The 27,217-nt window shown below is 34.9% G+C and overlaps 1 protein-coding gene across 1 annotated transcript in view; it reads right to left on the bottom strand.

Moving 5' to 3' along the window:
- The window catches only part of MUC19 (mucin 19, oligomeric), a 180,252-nt gene that overhangs the window by 146,750 nt on the left and 6,285 nt on the right, over positions 1-27,217 (bottom strand). The window contains 21 exon segments of the mRNA XM_030822800.1: positions 184-333; positions 1,331-1,468; positions 1,633-1,717; positions 2,386-2,478; positions 4,424-4,559; positions 5,983-6,106; positions 6,577-6,699; positions 7,451-7,661; positions 11,835-11,932; positions 12,136-12,196; positions 12,712-12,829; positions 13,599-13,827; positions 14,817-14,876; positions 15,892-15,942; positions 17,739-17,780; positions 17,869-18,051; positions 18,864-19,046; positions 19,133-19,297; positions 19,443-19,628; positions 21,539-21,688; positions 25,154-25,303. Of these exon segments, the coding sequence (XP_030678660.1) occupies positions 184-333; positions 1,331-1,468; positions 1,633-1,717; positions 2,386-2,478; positions 4,424-4,559; positions 5,983-6,106; positions 6,577-6,699; positions 7,451-7,661; positions 11,835-11,932; positions 12,136-12,196; positions 12,712-12,829; positions 13,599-13,827; positions 14,817-14,876; positions 15,892-15,942; positions 17,739-17,780; positions 17,869-18,051; positions 18,864-19,046; positions 19,133-19,297; positions 19,443-19,628; positions 21,539-21,688; positions 25,154-25,303 (2,736 nt within the window).

The following is a 27,217-nucleotide window of genomic DNA, read 5'->3' as shown; positions in this document are numbered from 1 at the left end:
AAATAAGATCAGCCAGCCAGACTGTTTCTCTGCTGTGTCCTCCCAAATTCAGACAGTACAACAAAAACTGGCTAAAACTTGGATTATCTGTCATGTTCGTATTATGACATACATACATACATAAGTACATAATTCCTAGCACCAAATATGTAATTACAGATTTTGATAGTCAATTAACATTACCTTTTTCTATACTAATACATGAAGGGGGGTTTCCTTTAGGACAGGACATCATTTCCCAAGAGTTAGCAAATGCCTGAGATGTCTTCTCCAATATATTCTGACTTGACATGAAATCATCCTCTGCTCTGTTGTTGTAGGAACCACAGAGTCCTGTGGAAGAGCACACAACAAAGTTTCGCATCTCCTCACCTACTCAATTTTTTGGATTCACATCCTCACCGCACACTCAGTTCTTCGCCCAAGTGAAAACCTGTAGAAGCTACCTGAGAATATGTCTTGCTTAGCTTTCATACATTAAGAAAAATTTCATGGCATTTCAGATTTCACCCAAATTCCCTTTCATTAGAATTCCAGGAGCACTGAAACACCATTTGCCATGAATACTGTCTTTTTCCTATTTGTCACTGTAACTTTATCTCTTTTGAAGAGCCAACAGAAAGTGTGCTTATAAGTAGGAAGTTATGACCCACATTTGTACGATTTCAGTGTGGAGAATTGAATCATGTTGAGTGCTATATGCCTTTTTTACCTGGACCCTTCTGACCTATGAGTTACATCTATTCCTTTGTGTAAGTAAGTTACCTTCTCAAGTAAAGGTGTGTTACAAAAGCTTCTACTGTTTATAAATTGTCTTTGTGGCACTTGCCATAATCTTTGTTTGTTTTGCTCAACTTTTATGGCTGTAGTTAATAACTGATTTCTAAGATAGAAAACGTCAGTGAAAGAAATGACCATATGATCTCCCAGAAAGACAAGTCATAATGTAGCTTTTATATGAATTGTGATTTTCAAAAGATTTATATCTACAATATTTTCATTTATTCAACTACAGGTTAAAGCCTTAGTAGCACATACTAGCGAAGTGATACATTAACACATATATTATCAAATCTCATTTAAATAAAAGCCTTAATTTAAAATGTTTGAAATATTTAAATTGTTCAAATCTTTAGAGAATAGATTTTGTAAACGTAAAGCCATCTTTACTAGGAAAAACAAGTTGGAATTATTTTACTGCAATGTGAAAGGAAAGATTAAGTCAAAATGGTTTATTGGTTTAATGTTATTAATTAAGAGACAATGGAAATTAGAATAGGTGATGGTAATATTTCAGCCTTGGGAATAAAACTGTATCCAGAGGACTTACCCACAGTGTTTGTGAATTGGTTGGGTGGCATAGAAACATATAATTGCATCACAGGAACAATTTGTATTTGTAGTTTTACGTGAAAGTATGTTTCTACTTGAAGGTATGAGGAAGATGCATTGAAGATCTGTATTTTATCTGTTAAAATAATTATGAACATTAATAACATGTTCAGCAGTTTTTACTTTCTTAAAATACTTTAATATTTTGATATCTTTTAAAAGTCAGAAACATAATAGCTTTAAAAATTGAATAAATGACTGCTTCTTACACTTATTTTAAAATGTTGTCATTAAACTTACCTGAATAATAATAACCTTGATTTCTAATCTTGTCATTTGTGACTGTTCCATCACTGTTGAATATGTATTTGTCAACTGGAACAGACTAATATTTAAAACACTTTGTTAGTTAATATTAATTTACAGTATTAATTTTAATGTAATATATGAAGCCAAATTTTTATGTCATAAGATGTTTAATGCTATTGGATTAATTAATAAATATCTAAAATATAGACATTTTTGAAGCATTTTTAAGGCACATTTTGCTCCATTGTTTCTCATACCAACTCTGTGTAGCAGATTGTAAATAAATCTTCATCCCCAACGTGTGGATGCAGAAATGGAAACCTAAGACAGTAACTTGGGTATCCAAAGGTTAAACAGCTTGTAAAGGCCAAAGTCCAAACTACTCGTCCTCCCTTCCCATTTAGGTCTATTTCCACTTATAATGTCAATTCCAAATAAATAAAACTCTAAACAAATGCCATTGCCTTCCTTCATAAACGGTCCGCAAAGTTTAACACTTCAATGAACACATTAATTTGATCCATAATCAACATATTAATTGTATATCTATGGTAATTTTTATACACTTCAGGACCTTTGCAACTAGCTGACACTTCCAGAGACTTTATCAATTTTCTATGCAATTTTACTTAAGATTTGAGTATACGTAGTAAAGCTTCTCTTCTTCAACCTCAAACATCCTGAATTTATAAAATAAGTGATATGATTTGACTCTGAATAAGCCTTAGGAAGCTGATTACTTACAGAATTCAAGAGAAGTGTAACGCTATTTAAGCACGTTCCTGTCTGACCACTTGGGCATGGACGGAGCTCAACACTAATAGACCAATCTTCATTCTGTGAAAAATGAATTTCATTAAAATGTTCATTAGAATGTCATTTAATGCTATTTCTGGTATGCTATTACTATGTAATTCATTCACAATGAATGTTTGAATTTTAAATATGTACAATTCCTACTACAATCAGAGTGCTCTGAGAATAGAAACCTAGTTCAGCCCATAGTACAGACTCAGGACTGGCCAAGAGCTTTATAGATGGTCCAAGTATCTTGCATAAACTATATCCGTGTAGTTTACCATTGATGAATTTTCATAGTCATCATTTTTTAATTTTATTTTTACTTTTTGTCTTCCCAAAGGGAATGTGCTGCCACGTAAGGACTCTTAGGAATTAGCAGTAACATAGTTTGCTTCTTCTCTGGACAGTTCGCAATGTCTATTTAAATCCAATGTGGGGGGTATTTTAATTTGTTAAACTGTAATATAAGTCATATCAAACATGGACTTCCAGATCTCATTTCAATGTCTGGAAATCTGTAATCTATAAGAAGCAAATGTTCCCTATGCTTTGTCTTTTTTCCCTCTTATTTTCCCCATCCTGTATGCTCATGGATTTAGAGGAGCGTAAAAAGAAGGAATGGCAGGCCTGGAGCAGTGGCTCACGCCTGTAATCCCAACACTTTGGGAGGCCAAGGTGGGCGGATCACCTGAGGTCAGAAGTTCAAGCCCGGCCTGGCCAACATGGTGAAACTCCATCTCTACTAAAAATACAAAAATTAGTCAGGTGTGGTGGTGGGCGCCTGCAATCCCAGCTACTTGGGAGGCTGAGGCAGGAGAATTGCTTGAACCTGGGAGGCAGAGTTTACAGCGAACTGAGATCAAGCCATCGCACTCCAGCCTGGGCAACAAGAGTGAAACTCCATCTCAAATAAAATAAAATTAAAAAAAAAGAAGGAAAGGCAGATTATGTTGGTAGACAATCAAGAAGCTTTATTTTGGAAGAGTGACTTTTAGCAGCAGCAACTACATTTTGTAGCTTACAGGACATTAACCAACATTTCTCAGTTCAGGATTCATAAATTCTGTGCATCTTCATTTCTTACCAGAAAGATTATATAAAATTGCTAATTCTCAGGTGGACTAGATTACTAATCCTCTGTAGCACAAAATACAAAATGGAATCACTCTTTCATTGAAATTCAAATGACTTAAAATGTTAGTACCGAGAAGAATCTAAATGTAAGAATAGCCTCTATCTTAGTGGTATTATTGTATTATAAAAACTAAAAATAAATTTAAGGGAATAATAATACTGAAAGAGAAAGATGCTTCATGGGCGCAGTGGCTCACGCCTGTAATCCCAACACTTTGGGAGGCTGAAGCGGGTGGATCATGAGGTCAGGAGATCGAGACCATCCTGTAAATGGTGAAAACACGTCTCTACTAAAAATACAAAAAATTAGCCAGGCGTGGTGGCGGGCGCCTGTAGTCACAGCTACTTGGGAGGCTGAAGTGGGAGAATGGTGTGAACCTGGGAGGCAGAGCTTGCAGTGAGCCGAGATCGCACCACTGCACTCCAGCCTGGGCAAACAAGCGAGACTCCATCTCAAAAAAAAAAAAAAAAAAAAAAAAAAAAACCAGATTATTTTATTTGAAGCATAATGAACAGTGAACACACACAAAGAAAAGTAGAGGAATGAAATAAATTCCCTGTGTATTTAGATGATTATGAGTGAATAAAGAGCGTTCTATTTGTTAGGTTGTTTTTTTGCAAGGTATTTCCAAGGAGGACAAGTAGTGTTAATTTAATACTGACAGGTAATACCATCAGTGCCAGTATGTGACAGAAAACATACTGAAATACATAACCAGTAACTGAAGGATTGTTCATTCTTTATTTCTTTAAATACTAATTCAAGGTGAAGATAGTGTTTTAAATTGGTTGAGGAATAGCTTTGTTTGTATATCGGTTTGCTCAAATATTGCAGGCTATTACGTACGTGAATGGCCAGGAAGTGGCAGTTTCCAGGAAAGTTGTACTTAACACCATCAAAGGTGGTAAGGGAACTTCCTTCCACCTTACATCTTCCAGGGCATAATGCTTCAGTGCAAGACCACTTTGCATCTTGGCATGTGCTGTTAAAATGTAATGGTTATATGAAGGGTTATCAATTGTATTTTCTCTATGGTGAAAATAAAATATCCCACTAAAAAATCATCACAAGTTAAGACATTTGGTTAAGCTTTATTAAACCATCTTTATTTCCCACCCAACATCTCAGCTCTGATAAAACGTCTCATTGATGGTGGTATCCTGATATTTTAGAAGCCTTGATTATAATGATAACTTCTCATGAATTAAGCATGAAAAACTTATAAGCTGGATTTCAGAGATTTTTTAAAATGGAACACAGTTCATTATCAGTATTAAAATACCTGCTACAAGCCATATTGCAGAATTGCACTGCACAATAAATAGAGTGAGCTTTTGAAATGTGTCTCATCTAGAGACCCACTGTAAATGTAAAATACATACAGATTTTGAACACTTACAGGAAAAAATATTGTAAAATCTCTCATTAACTTGATTTCATATTAATTTTATGTGTAAATAATAGTATTCTAGATATATTGGGTTATATAAAATACATGACTAAAACTAATTTCACCTGTCTGTTTCTTCATGTCTTTTAAAAATTTGTCAACTAAAAACTGTTAAATGATATATGTGGATCATTCTTATAGCCTACATTATATTTCTCTTGAACAGTACTGTTATAGATATTCAATAAATTATGGCTACTATTATTTATAATCCTTCATACAAATTAAAATTAATTATTAATATAAATATAAATTAATATTGGTTGTTACCAAAATAAAACATTTTCCATTTACAGAGAAAATACATTTTTTTATTGAGCCAAATTATGTCTCCACAAGGACACAATACATTTCAGGAAAAGTATTTTGTAGTATTGCAGAAATTTAGAGCTTCAGAGAAAAGCCATAATGAAGAATGGGGAAATCTCAACGGTCATTATATTGTTGCAGAACTCAGAAGGAAGAGTCAAGCTGAGTATGCAATTAATAGTGAAATAATCTACGATAACTTTTGGTACACTAAAATTTACTGACGAATAGATATATTATTCATCTTCACCAATCTAGCCACATATAAAAACTATTTGAAAAGTATTTGGCTATTTCTAACTGTACATTGTATTAAATATTCTTGGCAGAATTATTGTTTCATTATTATAACCAAAATCTTATACTATACTTTGCTCTATATTTGCAACTACCAAGTGGTTTACTATTGAAAATACTGTTTCTGTTAGTGAACATTATCTTTTAAAGGTACACAGAAAGATCATATATTTTATAATAAAAAACACAGTCTAAAAACAAAACATCAATAACACAGAAAATGCAGTGAGATTGCTTTTTATTTCTTAAAAGTTTATTTTAGGGTGCATTTAGGAATTTTTTCAAATTATATAAAAATATTGGTATTATTTTACCATCAGTAATATGTGAACAAAAAGAACACACATACCACTGAGAACCACAAGGACCCTCTCGGACTTCTCCTGGCTGATACACTTTTCCACTGGATTCACAGGGACATTCAGCTTTTAATACACATTTTCCTTTCTCTCCAATATCATCCAACAGATAACCTAGAACACATTGTATAAGGCTAACCTCAAAACTCTACAAACATCAGTAAATTGTTCAGCAGTGTATTGTGAAATCACTCTTGAGGTAGTTCTTTTGAGTGTAACATGCACCGAAAATGATAATTTCTTGTTAAAGCAATTACTCCTAATTTGAGAACTGGCAAGAGGATAGAAAACAGTTTTCTGAGTCTGAGTTACTGCTACACAGTGCACAGTCCTATTGCACTCAATGTGGGACTAAAGCATATTCTGTGGAATACAGAAGCCCTCAGGTATCGTAGAGATGGAAATACGCATTAGCTTTAAAATTCTCTCTAACCCTCCTATGCAGTTTGCTAAGAGGATATATTAGAAGTAGTTAAATTGTTGGAATGTCATGCTATAAATAAGACACCACTCTGACATGACTGAAGTCCCACTTTGTTTTTAGCTTTTGTTTTGTTTTAGTGTAAATCCTCTCGTTGTACTACCTTCTGGGCAGGTGCAGCCGCTCACACATTCACTGTCTTGAAAAGGAGCCACATTAGAACAAGTTGCAGGGTTGGAGGGTCCACATTCTTTGTAGATATGTTGTTCTGGACATCTATGTGTTTCTGGAGAAATATATAAATATGTGTACACGGATATTAGAAGAAACTAAATGTAATAAATACACACTCTTTTAAGGAGGAGCTTTTCAAATGGAATTCTTTGAGTCTGAGTTGCAAGGTAGAAGTCAGCCTTTAAAGGTACTCAGTACAACTAAATTATGCCAATTTCCTGTGCATTATTTTATGATACAATATCTAATTTACAGGAAATATATATTTTCTGTAATTCCATTTCATCATAAGTTGAAATTTATATTCTACTTGTATTATGAGGATTGACTTAAGCATATGTGGAAAGTATGTTTGTATATGAAGCTCATATTTACATTTTATTAATCTTTTTGAAAGAAAATGATAGTACTAATCAGTATACATTTGATAAATTGTCCAGTTATTTTTTACAGAATTTACTCATGGTTTTCAGTGACTTTTTTTTATTGTAATGAGTACAACATTTTAAATTAGATCTTAACACAAAGCACTGCAATTTGAGGCGAGTCACATCACCTAAACGAACCTGTTTCCTTGTAAGTACATGTGACACACGAGACTTCATCATCTCTAGGATCCCCTTCCAGGGCTTAGAATCATTTGAGATTACATTGCAATACAGCGTAACTTCAAAGTACTGTATACCTATGTATCAAACCTGCATGTTGTGCACATGTACCCTAGAACTTAAAGTATAATAAGAAAAAAATAAAGTACTGCAGAAACTTACAGAGTTGTAACTACAATGAAGGTAAAAACTTACCACAAACCACATCGGAATCGCTTCGCCAGGATTCAAAGGTGCCAGGACCATCAGAGGCACAGAGGCGGGACAGTTCTGAGTAAGTGTCACATGTAGATGTTTTGTCTCTAGTTTGGCAGTATTCATCAATGCAGATCATTTTGTAGTCACCGGATAGAGCAGCAACCTTTCTACATTTCTCAAAGTAGGTTCCAATAATTTTGTTACAGTGCTACAAAATAAAGCATGATATTTTATTAAAATGGGCAATAAAAATAAGAAAAATGGGCAATAATATGAATTTTTTAAAGGATAAATACAGAAGTTTTTTTTGTTTTTGTTTTGCATCATATCCTGTAGCTTTGACAAGGAAAGTGCTTGGATGCTGTTTGAAATAGAGGTTTTCAAAGTATTATAATTGGTAACATGACTCCTAAATGAATACTGCTGGATTCTTGGCATTTTGGATTGTTGTATAATGACGTTCTTTGAAATGGAGGTTTTTGAAGTATTATAGCTGGTAAAGTGACTCCTAAGAGAATACTTCTGGATACTTGGCATCTTGGATCGCTATGTAATCGCTTCAAAATTTATTGTACTTAAACTTATCCAAACTGTCTTTAAAGGTGACATGAATTTTAGAACTAGAGAAAATGGAAGGGGTGAGAAGAGAGATTGATTAATGCCAAAGATTGGGATGGTACCTGATAGAATACCATAATAGACAGAAGGGATATTGTCCCTTTAACTGTTAATCTGCTCATATTTTATAATCAAAGAGATGACCATAAAGTAAAGTGACTCTGTCCTTTCTTAGTCGTAGTCATGGGTATTTGCTCTGGGAAAAACATATTTGTTCTGTTTCAGTAAAGGAAGTAATGACATATATTATTGAAGGAAAAAAAGTTCAAATTTCAACATAGTTCAACCGTCATGTAGCTGTTTTCTATTTTAACAACTTGTTTGTTTTTAGAGAAACAAAAAAGCTACTGTCGAACAAATGTACAATTTTTTTAATTATTATTATTTTTGAGACAGAGTCTCACACTGTCTCCCAGGCTGGAGGGCAGTGGCACTATCTCAGCTCACTGCAACCTCCACCTCCCAGTTTAAGCAATTCTCCTGCCTCAGCCTCCCGAGTAGCTGGGATTACAGGTTCCCACCACCACACCCAGCTAATTTTTTGTGTTTTCAGTAGAGACGGGGTTTCATCATGTTGGCCAGGCTGGTCTTGAACTCCTGACCTCATGATTCACCCGCCTTGGCCTCCCAAAGTCCTGGGATTACAGGCGTGAGCCACCGCACCCGGCCCAAATGTTCAATTTGTACCAACTAGGCTGGAGGCAGGCTGATAACATTCTCCAAATGAGGTATAAAATTAAGTGAAACAAAATCTTCAGATATTACCCTTCATCTATTATTTTTTGTACATTTTTCTCACTAGATTATAGATTTCTCTAGAGCAAGAAATATGAATTTTTATGCTCTGGGCTAAACACAGTATCTTGTACGTAAGTTGGTCCTTAGTAAATATACATTGGTTTGAATGTAAATTGATGTAATCATTTAACACTTTTGAGCAACAAGGAATAAGTTTTCAATGTATTATGCAACTACCACAATGCATAATCCCTATTATCATGGAACTTCTAATTTTATAGGGAACATATGAGAAAAACTTGGGCAGTTTTTATAGATGGTATCTTATTATAAGTACCAATGAGAGCCATAAGGTAAAAAAAAGAAAGAGAAAGCAATTACAACTGCAAAGATCAAGTAAGATTTCACAACGAAGATGGTAGATGATCTTGTACAATGCCACTGTGTAATTTTCTTTGCTGTAAGATGACGGGATGGCTATAATTGCAATACCCTCTTTCAATAAAACAAAAATATATTTTATCAATATTTGCCACACATTTCTTGATCTTGAGAATTCTATTCTAGTTGAAATAGGAATGTGTGAACATTCGTTCAGTCACCAAAGGGATGCAGTCTATCAAATTCAACTTAATAGCATTACAGAAGTGCAGAAAATTCACAGAGTAAATGATAACTATTTGCAAATGTTGTTGTCAAAAATATTATCCATAACTTTCTCAAAAAGAAAGTAAAAGATATGAGGGATGACAATTCAGACTGGATATCAGGGGCAAAAGTAAGGGAGTGGGACATAGTACATGGATTTCAAAACTGTAAGAGAGGAATCAAAGACAGTACCCATCAAGAGATGATAGTGGAATGGTGAAGCATGTCAGTTTCCATACAGACAAACTAAAACACTATGCAAAGGAAATTATAATTGTTACACTAATATATGGTAAATATCATAGTGTTTGGGACGGAAATTATTTTGGCACATACAGCTAGACTAAAGCTGAAAAACAGAAAATAGGAACATTGGAGAGGAAGTAGTTACAGAATTCTAAGAAGAAATAAGTGCTTAGGAGAATATGGAACCAAGGGCTTAAATTGGAACCAGGGGCTACAAAGCCATGGTAATAAAAGCAGCATAATAATGGCATAAATACAGACACACAGACCAGTGGAACAGAAGAGAGAGCCCAGAAATAAATCCAAACATACACTGCCAACGATCTTTGACAAAGGTACCAAGAAGACACAATGGTGGAAAGGATGGGTTCTCCACTAAACAGTGCTGGAAAAACTGGTTTTCCACATGCAAAAGAATAAAATTAAGCCCATCTATTATACCATACACAAAAATCAATACAAAATTAATCAAAGACCTAAATTTAAGGCCAGAAAATATAAAATCTCAAAAGGAACACAGGAGAAAAGGTCCTGCACATTAGCCTTGGCAGTGATGTTTTGGATATCACACCAAAAGCTCAGGCCACAAAAGCAAAAGTAAACAAGTGGGACTGCATCAAACAGTGCTTCTGCATAGCAATGAAACAATTAACAAAATTAAAGCATAGCCTAAAAATTGGGGGTGAAATTGTAAACCATATATCTGATTGAGGGTTAATATCCAAAGTTTATAAAGAACATATAAAACTCAAAAGTGGAAAAAGAAATAACCCAATTAAAAATGGGCAAAAGACTTAAATAGACATTTCTCAAAAAGAAGACATACAAATGGCCAACAGGTGTATGAAAGGTGTCCAGCATCATTAATCATCAGGGAAATGCAGCTCAAAACCACCAAGAGCTATCACCTCACACCTGTTAGGACGGCTATTATCAAAAAGTTAAAAGATAACAGAGCTGGCAAGAGTGTGGAGAAAAGGCAAGTCTTATACACTGTTGGTGGAAATGTAGATTGGCACTGCCATTATGAAAAACATGATGGAGATTTCTAAAGAGATTAAAAATAGAACTACCTGCTGGGCGCAGTGGCTCACGCCTGTAATCCCAGCACTTTGGGAAGCCAAGGCAGGTGGATCACTGGAGGTCAGGAGTTTGAGACCAGCCTGGCCAACGTGGTGAAACCCCATCTCTACAAAAAATACAAAAATTAGCCAGGCCTAGTGGCATGCGCCTGTAACCGTAGCTACTTGGGAGGCTGAGGCAGGAGAATTCCTTGAACCAAGAAAGCAAAGGTTGCAGTGAGCAGAGATCATGCCACTGCACTCCAGCCTGGGCGACAGAGTGAGACCCTGTCGCAAAACAAAACAAAAAATGGAACTACTGTATAACCCAGCAATCCCTCTTTTGGGCATATACCCAAAGGAAATGAAATACCACCTTGTAAATATATTTGCACTCCTGTGTTCATTGCAGCATTAATCATGATAACTAAGATATGGAAACAACCTAAATGTTCACAAATAAACAAATGGATAAAGAAACTGTGGCTTATATATGCACAATGGAATATTTATTATTCAGCCTTAAAAATGAACAAGATCTTACCATTTGTCACAACATGGATAAGCATGGATGACATTATACTAGTGAAATAAGCCAGAAACGGGAAGAAAGATGATTATGCAACATCTTTATGTGTAATCTTTTTACACAGAAAGATGTACAACACCTATATGTGTAATCTTTTTTAAAAAATTAGGTCTGGAGAAATAGAGAACAAAACAGTGATTACAGGGGCTGGGGGAGTCTTGAGATCTAATGTACAATCTGAAGACTGTAAATAATAAAATTGTACTGTCTCTGAGATTCATGCTAATGAGCTAGATGATTTCAGCTGCTCTTACCACAGAAACAAATAAACAAAAAAAAGTTGAAGTATCTTTCAGATGAGATGATGGGTATGTTAATTTGCTTCCCTGTAGTAAGTTTTTTACTATCCATGTGTATGACATACCAGACAAACATGTATACTTGTTGTCTACCCTAAATATAAACAATAACATTTATTTTTAAAAAAAGCCAAGAGAACTATTGCTAGAATTTGCTACACAAGGAAATATAAATTTCTTACCTGCATTCCGTCTTCACAAACTTCATAGCTTTTACCAACAGCACTGGGACAATCACCAGGAATTTTACTATTGGCAATGTGCTCATTGATATCTTGCCCTTAAAAAGAAAGCACTGTTTAGTTAAAGTTGTTCTTTTTATGTGTGCATTATTTTCAAGCTACATATGAACTTGGCAATGTAAATTTTTTTTTCATTTTAACAAGTTCTCATTCTCTAGACAAAGGAAAATTGAAAAATTATTTTCGTTTTTAGTTTTATTTGGGAAAGCAAGTTCTTAGGAATGATACATTGGAATGTTACCTGGAGTGCTGTTGAAGTTACCACAAAGACCACAGGTTGGATACTGCTTGTGAAGAGTGAGCTTTAAAAATAAATTACATGTACATGTTCATGAAATGTTAAACATATCTCAAAACAAAATGTACCCAAACCAAAGGGTCACGCCTCCTCAAATTCAATTCTATCTAAGCTGGTTCCTTAGAGATGTTAGAGGGCTTTTTCTTAAGGACCTGGCTCTGGAATTTGTATAGGTCCTGACTCCACCATTTACTAACTATGTGTCTTCGAAAAAATTATTTGGTGCAAAAGTAATTGCAGTATTTGCCATTTAAAAGTAATGGTCAAAACTGCAATTACTTTTGCACCAGCCTAATAACTTTCTTACTCTGCATTTCCTGAGTTTCATCATTTGTAAAATATTATTATTAATAGTATTTTAAGATATTTCGAATATTAAATGAGATAATGTTTAGTATAGTGACTAATACCTAGAGATTTCTCAATAAGCCTTAGCTCTTACTTCCCTAATAATGTATTGTTTTTGTAACTTAACTAGAGGACAAAAAGCACAGGATTACAAGAAAATCATGGACTTACTGAGACTTTGTTATTTTTGTCCCACATTAAAGTCAGGATTCCTCTACGGCTATTGAGAACATTATGTTCCCCATATTTTTTTATGTGAATCAACTTATTGTTATATGGTATCTGTACACTGAAAAATATAAAATACAAGTATATGTAAAAAGGTAAGAATCATACTATTATAATATGTTTTCTGATAATTCATGTCACCCAACAATTTAGTATCTTATAATACTTGCTGGTAAAGATTAAAGTTTTTTTTATCAATTCAGAAAAAGAGAAACAATGGCTTTTTTGAATATTGGAAGAACTTCTAAAAAACAACTAATAGATCCTTGGGACTTTGGAGAAATTAGCAGGATGAAACATTGGTTTGGTGTCAGAAAAAATAACTTGAAATGTACACAAGTAGAATATCATGCCTCATTTTCTTATCTTGGAAAGTATTCAAATATGCCATCCTTTCCAAATCTGAATTGCTCCCTCTAAAAATTATGGGCTAAGAGTTTTAATCTCCTCAATTTCTAACTTATAAAATCTTAAATTTATACTTGGTGTTAAACTTGCAAATGAAAACTGAAATGTCCTGAGATGTTCAACAAAAATATTGTTTTGTTGAATTTACATGTTTCCCATAATCTAGATAGTCAGTATACTCAAACAACAGAATTTTTTTCTGTCTTGTTATAGGAATAAATATAATGTCTTACAATCCGAAATAGGTCAAAGTCTTACACATTTATCAAACTCTTGGCCAATAATCAACTATAAATATCAATAAGAGCATCAAAATAGGAAGAAAGTATCATCTCCCTTTTTATCTTTTTCTTTTTTTCCTTTTTTGCTCAGGTTACTTCAAATAATTTTATATCATATACCCAAAACGCTACGTTATTTACCTTTCTCCATTAACTAAAATGGTGTCACCAAAAATAGAGATGTCATTATTGTCAATTAGAACTGTTATTTTTTCAATCTCACTATCATTGTTTCGTTTGATCTCAATATTGAAATCCCCTCCAGATTCAACGCAGTGACGGCAGAAAGTGTACGGGCATGAAGATTCGAAGAAAAAGATGCGGCCGTTGAAAGATTTATATGCTCCTTTGCTCCAGGTAGACACTTCACCTGCAAAATATTCAGAGGAACATGTACATAATTATTTAGAACAATTAACATACCTTCTAGGTCTGTTTTACAGAGTTTTTGTCCTAAGAGAAATAAAATCACTGAAAGGTTCAATTCTCACATCCACCACCTTAAATCAGTGCTTGCTTTCTTTCACTACTGCCAAGACTCACTAAAACTAGTACATGAGTACTTCTTTAGCATACACTAAGTTGGCCATTCTGGCTAAAATAAAGCAAGATTTAAAACATCTTGCTTCCTATAGGAAAACAAAAATTGTCTCTAATATGGGAAGGAATATATGGAGGGAAGTGGTGGTTTGTATGCTTTCTTGCTTTGCTTTTTTTGTAGAGATAGTTTTTCTAAGTCTGAATGAAGTCCCATTTATATTGAATGAAGGTAAAGAATTATATCATTTATCTCTATACATATAAATGTGTGTATATATGAATGTGTATAGATGTATGTATATATGTGTGTGTGTCTACATGTTTTTTTGGAGAAAAAATAGTACAAAAGTGATATCACTCAAACATACAACAATTAAACAGACAGATGATGGGGACATTTTAAAAACTAGTTTCAGGCTGGGCACAGTGGCTCATGGCCGTCATTTCAGCATTTTGGAAAGCTGACGTGGGAGGATCATTCGAGGCCAGAAGTTCAAGTCCTGACTGGGCAACATAGCAAGACTCTGCCTCTACCAAGAAAAAGGAATATCCAGGCATGGTGGTGCCTTCCTATAGTCTCAGCTACCCAGGAGGCTAACGCAGGAGGATTGCTTGAGCCCAGGAGTCAGAGGTTATGGTGAGCTATGATTTCACCACTGCATTCCAGCCTGGATGACAGAATGAGACCTTGTAAATAAATAAATAAATTAATAAATAAATAAAACTAGTTTCAAATTTTGTAAATTTGATTCTGTGACCTCATTAGGTACTGGCTTGGGCATAGATATATGAATGAATATCACAACCATTTTTACTTACCAATAATCGCATTTGTTTCTGAATATTTTGGAGTTGCTTCTGGAATGTGGGATCCTTTTTCTATTCAACACAATGCATAGATGATTTCAATGTTAAGACATACATTCATTTTAAATATACAAGATATTGGAACTTCTACATGGGAACTTAAAAGTGGGCATTGAAGGCCATCAATGAATTTTTTATTCTATATATTATATAACACATATAATAGATAACTTTGTGAGAGCTGGGACTTGCCAAAGTCACATACATGATTAACTCTACAGTCCACACTTTTTCAGCATGTTCACGAATCATTAAGAGCTTATGCATTTGCGGTCCTGTACAATTACTAACATATGCTGCACCCCTTACGGAAATATTTTTCAACTTTAGAAATAAAACATTGCATGCTCATTTTTATCAGGAGCCATGACACAAATAGGACCGAGGTACATTTTAGTAAATCAGTCTATTATCTAATACTAATAATTTCATTATCTATAAGGAAAATTCAATTCTCCCACTCACAGGGCAAAATCTGTGTACTTTAAAACTTTACATTTCCCATGATTGTTTATATCTAATGACCCTTTTATGTAACCAAATAAATTTATATTCAATCGTAGGGTAAAGCCTAAAAGCAAGCAACAACAACAATAACAAAAGTAGATGTTTCGATAGAATTGTAAAATCTTTTCCAAAATGCTCTTTATCATCTATCTTGAAGCTTCTTCTCTTTAATACAGGTTGTATTTACTCAGACTGAGTGGAAATATATTGAACTCCTAATTTATTTATGAGGGCATTTTAAAAACACTATGTCTAAAATAGCAAAGGAGTTGTAATATGTTTTATTCAAATTCCCTTAAAATGTGGTTTAATCTCTCTATTTCATGAAATTGTTTCAAATACTTAGTTGGCCATCTAAACTTTAGTATCCAAAGAGAAGTAGCACTTAAGAGCTTAATATGAGAAAAAAAATATCAAGTCCTAGTAAATCAATAATCAGCACAATATTACAACATAGCAAGTGTATGTATGTGTGTGTGTGTGTACCTTTTTAAACCCCCAAAATCATAAATCAGATTACCTGGAGTATTGAGTGGTCCAGATGTACTATATTCAGACGAGCTTGTGACACCTATTTTAATACAAATTATCAGGCTATTTTATGTGTATAATTTTACTTGGTAAAGTGATTTTTAAAGAATATCTGATGGATAGACTGTAGATCCTAGTGAAGCAATGCTAATGCTAGCAGACTAAGACCGTGTAAAGCTGTACAAGAAAAAAATATATCAACTCAAAAATTTGGTGGGGTAAGAAAATTAAATTCCTTGCCTCTAAATTAACTGACACCAAATAAATTTTTTTCTAGATCATTTGTCTTAAAACTTGTCAAGGGTAAGAGAAAAGGGTTCAGTAGACAGGGTTCTAGGTCTCCTATCCCAGTGTGAACCAAACTGTTGCCCATTCTGAATTGTTTTACTTTTAGGAAACCTGGGTACTATTTCAAGAGGTCAGTTAAACAAAAGATTCTGCACTCACAGAAACTAGAAATATGAAAACCACTAATCTAAATGAACTGACACCTTCATCAATGTCAAGAGATTCAGACTTCCCATTGCAAAGCCACTAGATTTACTGCCATTAGGAACACTACCCAAAATAACACTACTTAGTAAAGTCTATCTCACGTGGAAAAATCAAAGCAGTTAAAATCTAACATCCAAATAGCAAAAAAAAAAAAAAAAAGTCCACAAATTGGTAACCACTCCACACTAGAAACATAAAACGTAATTATTCTGAATGCATTTCTCAGAAAGAAACGCATTTTCTTTCTTTAGAAAGAAAACCTAAATTTGAATACCTGAGCTAAGGGTAGCCTATCTGGAGTTCCTAAATTAGGTGTCTTTTAAACCATTTGTACCAACAGTGATTTAAAAAATCCATGCCAATAAATAATAAATGACTGCAAATTTCTTAGTTCTATGGAAGTGTTGACTTCAAAATTGATGTCCAAAGTTTAAGAACGACCAAAATTAAAATTATGACTTCTGTATGGCCAGGCCTTTCTTGGAACAGGTTAACTGATAGTCAATCCTGTATCAGGTCAACTGTTACTACACTACACTGTATGTCTTGCTAATTACATTTTACTTTTTAAGAAAAAGATTTTAATCCTGAAGTTGAATTCTAAAGATTAATCCTGAATATTTTCCAGAACCTCCATTTTACTGGAAGTGATCCACTGCCCCCAGTTCTACTGTCGCCTACTCTAGTGGTTCCCAGGATGTTCCAGCCCTGGTAACAGCATCAAAACAGTTTCTGCATCAAGAATACATATTATTTTAACAATTTGTACAACAAATTCCAAGACTATACAATCAAATGTTTTCATTAAGTGGAAATATTAAATTTTATAAGGATTTTAAAAATGGATGTAAGTCTTACTCTTCTCAGCAATGGGCTTGCAAAGAAAACTAAAGCCGCCAAGTCCAGATTTGGGATACAAAGTTTGAGACCAACAGTTCAGCTGCTACTTTAACTATCTCTTCAATTGACTCCAAATCAATTTTACATAAAAGCAACAAAAATAATTCCACACTGATATATTCACAGGTGTGAACCGGTTCCACATCTTATGCCAACAAATGTTAAACATCATTTGCCTGATTACATCTAAGTATATTTCAACATTCGAGAATGCAGACTTGTTTTTAATTACTATTAATAATGTTTCCAATTTTCATTGTTATTGTAAGATGTATCTTAGAATTCTGATTTTCTGATCATCAGAAATCTCAACACCTATGCCATAGGAATAAGATCCAGTAACATTGCTTCCATTATCACAGGTACCTGTACCACTAAGGCCAGTTTCACCAACTTCACTTAGTCCAGAAGCACCAACACCAAGTCCATCTGCACTCTTACTTCCTCCACCACTTCCAGAACCAGAAGACCAAGTGTTTCCTCCTAATGGAAAATCAAAATGTGAGTAAAAGAAATAAAGAAGAAAGAAATTAATTGGAACTGCTTGGAAATAGAGTCCAGGTTAGGATACCGGAGTTGCTGACATCAGATCCAGGACTCAAGTTTCCAGCCTCAGCAGGTTCACTGCTTCTCTTTCTATTCCCACCAGTTCTACTGACTTCAACTTCGTGTTGATCAGACGACCCCAATATGACTCCTGAATCTTCAGAGATACCACTAGAATTTTCAAACCCATTTCTTGCACTTGAATCACCTGTTGAATACAAAATTATGGTCACTAGAATTACTTTCAATGCATACTATGATTCAGAATTGTTCATGCACAGAAATTAACGATCAGTACCTAGCACTATAGCCTCTAGAACTACCTATTCCATTTCCGTCAAAATCTTTACTACTATTGCCATTGTCACCAGATTGATTTGAACCAGAATCTCTAAAGTCAAATTCAGCTCCACTCTTCGTTTCTCCAAGTCCAAATTCAAACAACCAGGACTTTTCCACTGGTGAAGAAATAAAATATTAATAAAATAATGGATGAAAGGTTGAAATCAATTTAGATTTCACCAGAGCAGACTCCAGGACTAAACCACCTGCGCCACTGACATCAGATTTACTGCTGCTCTGCTCATTCCAACCAGATCCACTTCTTCCAAATCCCTTTTGACCAAATTTCTCCAAACCAAAGCCCAAATTTTCTATGTCACACACAAAAAAATCCCTTTTTTATTGAACTGGTACCAATTACATGATATAAAATGGTTATCATCAGAATGCATTTCAATAAGTTTATGATTCAAACTTTTATGCAAAGAAATTAAATATCGATACCTAAACCACTGGAACTAGATTCTCTAGTAACTTTTATTCCATTTTCACTAAGCTCATTATCACCAAATTTCCTTGAACCAGAATACTTAAAATCAAATCCAGCCCCAACTTTTTTTCTCCAAGTCCAAATTCAAGACTCAAGCATTCCCACTAACAGAAAAATCAAAATATTTTTAAATAAATGAATATTTGGAATTCAGGTGGATATCTCAGGAACAAAATTAGCTAGAATACCTGAGCTACTGGCATTAGATCCAAAACCTTCGAATCCAGCCTCAGCAGATACACTGCCACTCATTCCATTCCCTCCAATTTCATTGATTCCGAATCCCTCTTGACCAGAATCCCATAAATTTGATATCGAATTTTGAGAGCCACCACCAACAAATTGATTCTCACTTCTTAAACTGGTATCACCTGCAGAATATAAAATAATTGTCTCAGTGTATTGAAAATATTTTATGTTTCAGACGTTTTTATGCACAAAAGTCAGATATTAATACCTAGATCTGTGGAAACAGATCCTCCAGAACTACTCATTTGATTTCCTTCAACTGTTTTGCTACTAATGCCACTGTCAACAAATGAATTCGAATCAGAAACTTCAAAACCAAATACAGCATCACCTTTCCCTGCTCCAAGTTTCAAACCAGAAGAACCAGTTCCAACTAATGGAAAAATCAAAATGTGATTAAAGTTAATATTAATTAATTAATCTCTTTGTTGTTAAGTGACATTAAAATAAAAGTATCTTAACCAATTAATTAACTGAATCAATCTAAAATTCTGAGGAGTGAGTCTTAGTTGGAATACCTGAGCTACCTGCATCAGATCCAAAGACTATGGTTTCACCCCCAGCAGATCCACTGCCTCTAGTTTCACTCCCATCAGCTCTACCAACTTCCAATCCCTTTTCATCAGATGTCCCCCAACCAAATCCCACATGCAGAGAGGCACCACTGCTACTAAAGCCAGCACCATATCTTGTATTGGTGCTATCTGTTGAAAACAAAAAAAAGAAGAAAGAAGAAAGAAGAAAAGAAAGAAAAGAAAGAAAGAAAGAAAGAAAGAAAGAAAAAAGAAAGAAAGAAAGAAAGAAGAAAGAAAGAAAGAAGAAAGAAACAAAAAAATCATTGTCACCAAGGGAGTATTTTAACACATCTTATGATTCTTTATTTTGATGCAAAAACCTGAATAGTAATATCCAGATTACTGGAACTTGATTTCCAGTGTTCTGTATTTCATTTTCACCAAAGCCTTTTGTTGAAGACCACTGACACCAACTGAGCCAGAATTACCAAAACCAAATCCTAATTCACTCTTCTTTTCACCACCAACTCCAAAATGAAAAGGTAAAATGTTTCTGCCTAATGAAAAATTAAAGTGTTATTGGGAGTAATACAGAAAGAATAAGTATTATTTGTATTTTGTATTAATGGTCTCTGGATCAGAATTCCTGAGTCACTGGCATGAGCACCAAGGTCCATGGATTCACCACCAGTGAACTCCTTGTTCTTCCTGTTTCTACCAGTGTCCACATCTTTTGAGGTAAATTGCTCTAAATCAAAAATACCTAGAGCTACTATATGTTCTTGTCATTCACTTCCTTCATTGGCTCTAGTTTCTGAATATGAAATGCTATTAATCCATACTTTTGTAAATTTATTTTCTCCAGCCTTGTTTTTCAAGAAAACTAGTTCAAATATGGGTAATGGGATTTTAAAAGTTAAGCAAGGTAGATGTCATTCAAACACAAGAGCCCAAGAGTTATCTGTTCCAGATGACAAAACTTGGGAACAAGAGAGGTTAAATGGTTTCCCCAAAGGTTAGTGTGAAAGACTGGGGATAGAAACTCTTCTTCCCAGGTCTAAGCTCCTGGGAAGCCTCAAACCTACTTGCCTCTTCACTAAATTGTTTAAATTACTGATTTCTGTTGAAGCTAATACAGATTTTTTATGAACCAGACAAAGAGTTTACAAATTTTTCTCATGAATTCCTCTAACATTAAATCTGTATTTGTCAAAAACACTACCAATTCCTGCTTTGCTAATTCAATCAATTTATTAATTGATTATTCTGACAAAAGCATAAACTAAGAAACAACACAGAGTGCCTGGTTTCCCTGGCAGCAGAATCAGATTCAGCTAATCCATTTACTGAACCTACATCTAATCCATTTTTATCGGGGACCCCTACCAATTTCATCTTGATTTGAAGCAGTACCACCAAACAGTACCACCTGCTGAACTGGTTTTATCTGCCATACAAAATACAATCATTACCACAGAAAAGTTGTATTCATTTATACAATACAAACTATAGAGATTTCAGGGACCAGGCAAGTACAGTAAAAATTTGAGTAGAACAGTAGGAAAAATTGTATTGAACCAGCAGGACCCCACCTCACCTAAACAAATTTAAATTTTTTCCCCTAAAAAACAAAATTGCAGGCCACAAACTGTTTAGGAACTCTTGCTTATCATATCACTCAGCAAACTGGATATGTTAGTTTAATAGAGAATTGTGATATAGAAAATCAATTGTGGTTAGATAGAGAAACATGAGTGGACAGACTCTAAACTACATTTGGGCCCAGGAAGCATTTTTGATTATTAACTTATACAGTAAAAATGTCAGAAAAATAATTCATCATTAGAATAATAGTACCAAGTATGAAGAGCACATATGGAAATGATTATCAGGAGAACAATTAATTTAATGTATATATCTTTGCCAACATTCTCTAAAGACAGAATTTATCACTCTTATTGGCCCTGAAATCAGTGCCTTTACAGTATCTATGACTATTAAAGCCATGAGCTGCAAACAAAAGAAAGATGATCAGATGATCCAAAATGAAAACAAAAAGCACTTGTTTCCTAGGTAAGTATTTTTTTCTGGAACAGTACCTGCTGGGCTGTCTTCTGACCTTGAATTCCCAGCATCCCAGCGTTCTCTGGACTTGTCTTCATCCTCTCCTGTAGCACCAAATTCAAAGCTAAAGAGTGGCTTTTTTCTGTCTGAGTCACCAGAGGATGAACTACCATAAAAAAAGCCACCTACAGTGAAGAAAAAAATGTTTACATTGCTAGCACAGACTAAAAAGGTAGTCTAATTATGACACCACGAAGAGCCACGTTTTATTTTGAGTAGGCCTCATTATCTTGACAACACTTGGAACAATATACACCACTGGTTGACTTAATCACCTTACCTGTATCTTTTGGTCATGGTTCTAAAACTTCAAGAAAGAGAGGACAATCAAGCTATGAAGATTCAATAATTGATGCGTACTAGATACTCTTCTCCTGGACAGAGCAGAAACTCCCCAGTCTGCTTCCTTCCGCATTCGTAAGCCCCGAGTTCTAGCATCCCACTTCACCCAATCAAAATATTCTGCCATGTTGAATCCACATGGTCCTTGGCTACTATTCCTTATAGCTGATAAAATTAAGATAACATGCCTGATTCTCTTTTCTGTATTTCTGGAAGGAAGAAAGCACGTAAACATTTACTCATGAATTAATTTTAGCATCCACCTCCTTAAGTTTCATCTCAATGAGGCACACTCTGACAACTTCAAATTGCAACCCCACTCCACTATTACATCCCCAGTAACCATTATATTACTCTATTTTATCCCACAGACTTTATCACCTTGTAATATACCCCCTTGGGATGCACCTTTTATCACTGTCTATAATGCTTATTGAGTATTAACTGTACCCTTCTTCTACATTTTAAGCTCCATAAACTCAAGTTTTCTTTGCCTGTTCTATTGAGAGAGGGATTTCAGGTGTCCAGACCAGTGCCTCAACAACAGAGGTTACTCAGTATTTATTTAATAAATGTAGTCACCAAAAAAGACCACTGCTTAAGGTAATAAACATCTTGTTACATGAAGTGTATATGCTTTCTATCATGCCATTTGTATATTTTTTGAAATGTCTATATAAAATTTAAAAACTTCAGAATTAATAACATCTTAATAACTGTGATATTCCTGTAGAGTTGTGGAAGACATACATTTTGGTCACCAAATAGACCAAAAAATGAAGTGAATGATTTGTAAATAACACTTGAAGACTATGTAATCACAAATACAAATAAAATAAGTGGCTTAATTCTGCCTATTAAAATAAGGAAAGAGACTTCTCCCTCCACAAATACCTTTTATTTGATCATTTCCTGCAGAAAACATGTGAGTACTTTCTCTAGCTCTCTGAAATGTATATAGACATTTTTAAAGACTAAATAAACACCCTAATATACAAGAAACTTAGTTTTTATTTTAAAGCAATCAGCAAACACAGGTGGCCACTCCAATTACCACGTAAATGTCGGGTGAACCCTATAGCTAATGGTGCTGTCAAGTCCACTCGAAAACTAGTTATTTCTTATCTTCACAACATACATGTAATTGTTCTATCTGCTTGTTTTATAAAAGAGAAATATTTCTGTGTGTCTGCAGTCATTATAGCTAGACGCCTGTCAGGACAGGTTTTCAGAGGTGGCAGGAGACTATTTTTAAAGACATTTCCCCAACAACCTCTCTTGGAATTCTTAGCCATTTTCCATGTTTCCAGCAAGTTTATCTCTTCTAAAACAAATAGTAAAAATAAAATATGTCTGTGATTATGAGAATAGTCAAAATAATAATCTATTATGTAGTGTTAGGGAAAGGCATTCAACATTCAAGAGATTTTGAAATTATAAAATTTGCATGTAGGTGTTTGTTTTAGGACTAAAGCAATGTTTAAATTACGAATAGCCAATATATACTATTGTTTTATTACCTAACCCTTCAACTCTTCCTATATACAGTATTTCCCCTCTTTCTTTCCTCTTTCCCTCTATCTACCCTTCTTCACTACACACTCTTCTTCTTTTTCTCTTTTACTGTCTTTCTCATTGTCTTTTTCAATGCAATGTAGTTTCAGAGCTGCACCTTAATATATAAATATTTTAGTTTGGTGGCAAAGCAGAAGGAAGCAAAGCAGTATTCAGTCAGAGCAAAAGTATAAAATCTTAATTCAAACCCATCTGGGTTCCTCCACTTGCTATTGGTAGCATTGGATAGTAGCTCTCTTCCACTCAGGCAACAGGGATTCTTGTTCTGGTCTACCCACATCTTCCTCTGGCCTTCCTGGGGTCATGTCACACCTCAGAGAGCACAGCATACAGGCCAAGAGTGAAGGGATTATGCCTACCCAGAGCCTGTGCTATCCCAGTCTCCCTTTCTGGATCACATTCTAGGGCCCCAGGGCTGCAGTCCCTAGTCTGCTACATGGGCATGCATGTAGTCTGCTACACTGCAAATACGATCCCCTGGGTCTGAGGGATGGGGAAGGGGTGGTTAGTGTGCAGAAGGAGACGGACTGAGATAGAAAAGCTGGGATGTCCCTCCCAGTATGGGAATAAGCCAGAGACAGAAGGAGCATGACTGTGGGGACCTTAGCTGGGACACAGTCCTCATTGATCTTGCATTGAATTCCAATAAACCTGAAAATTCTGCATTGGATCCTGCCTTCCAGGTTGTCACAAGTGTACTTTTGTCAAGGTAGAAAAAGCAACACATTTTATGTCCTATTATTTTCCTTTATTGGTAACTTTTAATTATGTGTATACCTGCATTTATACTCTTGACCATGACTGTGCCCTCGGCCTGTTCTCAGCTAACCAAATTAACGTTTCTAAAACAAAGTTTCCTTAAACAAAGTTTATTTCACTATTAAATGGGCACTACATAATGTGTGAGGATAAAATATTACCAAACTCATGAAAAGAGATAAAATTTTATGTCCTGCCTAAAGATATTACAACCACACCCCTATACCCAAAGCTATTTCTGCCTTTTTATTACATGGACTCAGATATTAAATTTTCATATAAAATATTGAAGTTATTTATTTCACTGAACCTCTTTCTTTCCCATGTAGAGGTATAAACTCTAAAGATTTCAGAGACCAGGCAAGTACATTGAAAGTTTAAGTAGGCCAGCAGGGAAAGATATGTCAAATGAGATTAAATGTCTCACCTAAAGACATTTAAAATTTTTTCTAAAAAAAAAAAAATGGAGTCTACACACTGTTTAGAAACTCGGCTTTATGCTACTATTTAGTAAACTGAGTGTGTAAGAGAGAATCCTGGTGTAGAAAATGAATGGTGGTTAGATTATAGAAATGTGAATGGAGAGATTCTACAGTACATTTGGGTCCAGGAAGCGTTTAAAAATATTAATTTATACACTGAAATATGTCATAATAACAATAAAGATACTAAATATAAAGATAGCGTTAAAAATAAATATTATCAGGACAATAATTAATTTAATGTAAACTTTTTTGCCACAATTCTCTAAACACAGAATTTATCACTCTCATTGGCCCCGGAAATAGCGTCTTTAGGGTTTCCACTGTTTCTATGCAGGCTTTGTCTTCAATAAAATGTAGGTTATCAGATTATCCAAAATGAAAACAAAAAGCACTTGCTTGCTAGGTACATATGTTTTTCTGGAACAGTACCTGGTGGGGTGTCTTCTGACTTTGAACTTCCAGCATCCTGACTGTCTCCGGACTTGTCCTCAGCCTTTCCTGGAGCACCAAGTCCTAAGCTAAAGAATGGCTTTTTCCTGTCTGAGTCACCAGAGGATGAACTACTGTAAAAAAAGCCACCTACAGCAAATGACAGAAGATGTTATTTGAAAACAGCATTATTAGCACAGAATATAAATGTCATCTGATTATGACATCATGAAAAGCCACATTTTATTTTGTATAAATCCCATTATCCTAGCAGCACTTGAAACAACATATACCACTGGGACTTAATCATCGAATCCATACATTTTGGAAGTTCCTAATCTGATCTAGGCAAGTCTCACTCTGGCCTTCCTCGGGTCATGATGCTCTGCAGAGAGCAGAGGCTACAGGCTGAGGGTGAAGAAGGCATTCCTACCTGGAGCCTGTGTCATCCCCGACCCCATTTCTGGACCATGTTCGAAGTCCCCAGGGCTACAGCCAAACCCAGGATCTGGGCCTGCATGGGCATCTTTCCCAAGACTTTCTCCTCCAGGTGAGACCACATTACACTGCTTGAAACCCTAGATCTGAAGGATGGACAGTGGATGGCCAGTGTGTGGAAGAAGATGGACTGAGATAGTAAAGCTGGGGCATCCCTCCCAGTATGGGACTAAGCAGAAGATAGAGCGAGGCTATAGGGACCTTGCCTAGGGCACAGCCAACCTTATTCTAGCACTGAATTCCAACATGGAAATTCTACCTTGGAACCTGCCTTTCAGGTTGTCACAACTGTATTGTTGTCAAGGAAGGAAAAAAAACACACATTTTATGTACCATTTTGTTCTTTTATTTGTGACCTTTAATTGTCTATATACCTGCATTTATACTCTTGACCCTGACTGTGCTCTTGGCCTGTCCTTGGTTGAACAAATTAACACTTCTAAAACAAAGTTCCCTTAAACAAAATTTACTTTACTATTAAATGAAGACTACATAATGAATGTGGACAAAATAATATCCACCTCATGGAAAGATATAAAATTTTATGTCCTGCCTAAAGATATTATAACCTCACCCCCTACACCCAAAGCGGTCACTGCCTTTTCATTACATGAACTCAAATACTAAATTTTCATATAAGATACTGAAATTATTGATTTCACTGGACTTCTTTCTCTTTTTTGTAGAGGTGCAAACCATACAGATTTCAGAGACCAGGAAAATACAGAAAAAATTTGAATTGGCAGGGGGAAGAAATGTGTTAAACAAGTGATATGGTTTGGCTCTGTCGCCACCCAAACCTTATCTTGAATTGTAGTTCCCATAATCCCCGTATGTGGTGGGAGGGACCTAGTGGGAGGTAATTGAATCGTGGGTGCGGTTTCCCCCATGCTATTCTTGTGATAATGAGTAAGTTCTCAAGATCTGATGGTTTTACAAGGGGCTTCCCCCTTCACTCATTCTTCTGTCTCCTGCTACCATTTGAAGAAGGATGTGTTTGTTACCCCTTCTGCCATGCTTGTAAATTTTCTGAGGCCTCTTCAGCCATGTGGAACTGTGAGTCAATTAAACCTCTTTTCTTTATAAATTACCCAGTCTCAGGTATTTCTTCATAGCAGCATGAGAATAAACTAATACAAAAAGAGATGAAACACCTCACCCAAAGATATTTAAAATTTTATACAATAAGAGATGAAATACCTCACCTAAAGACATTTAAAATTTTTCCTCCCCAAAAAATTGCAGGCCATGAACTTTTTAGAAACTCTGCTTTATAATATTGTTTAGCAAATTAAGGGTGTAATTTAAAGAGAGAATCCTAATGTAAGAAATGAATTGTGGTTAGATTACAGAAATGTGAATAGAGAGATCTTACACTACATGTGGGTCCAGGAAACACTTTAAATTATACAATGAAATATATTATAATAACAATAAAGATACTACATATAAAGATAGCATACAAAATAAATATTACCAGGGCAATAATTATTGTAAACCTCTTTGCCAGAATTCTCTAAAGACTTTTAGCACTCTCTTTGGAACTAGCATTAGTGCCTATAGGGT

The sequence above is a fragment of the Nomascus leucogenys genome, chromosome 11 (genome assembly GCF_006542625.1).
Source record: "Nomascus leucogenys isolate Asia chromosome 11, Asia_NLE_v1, whole genome shotgun sequence".
NCBI classification, from domain to species: Eukaryota; Metazoa; Chordata; class Mammalia; order Primates; family Hylobatidae; genus Nomascus; species Nomascus leucogenys.
Note: the sequence above shows the minus strand (reverse complement) of the source record. Positions and strands in the feature narration are given on the sequence as shown.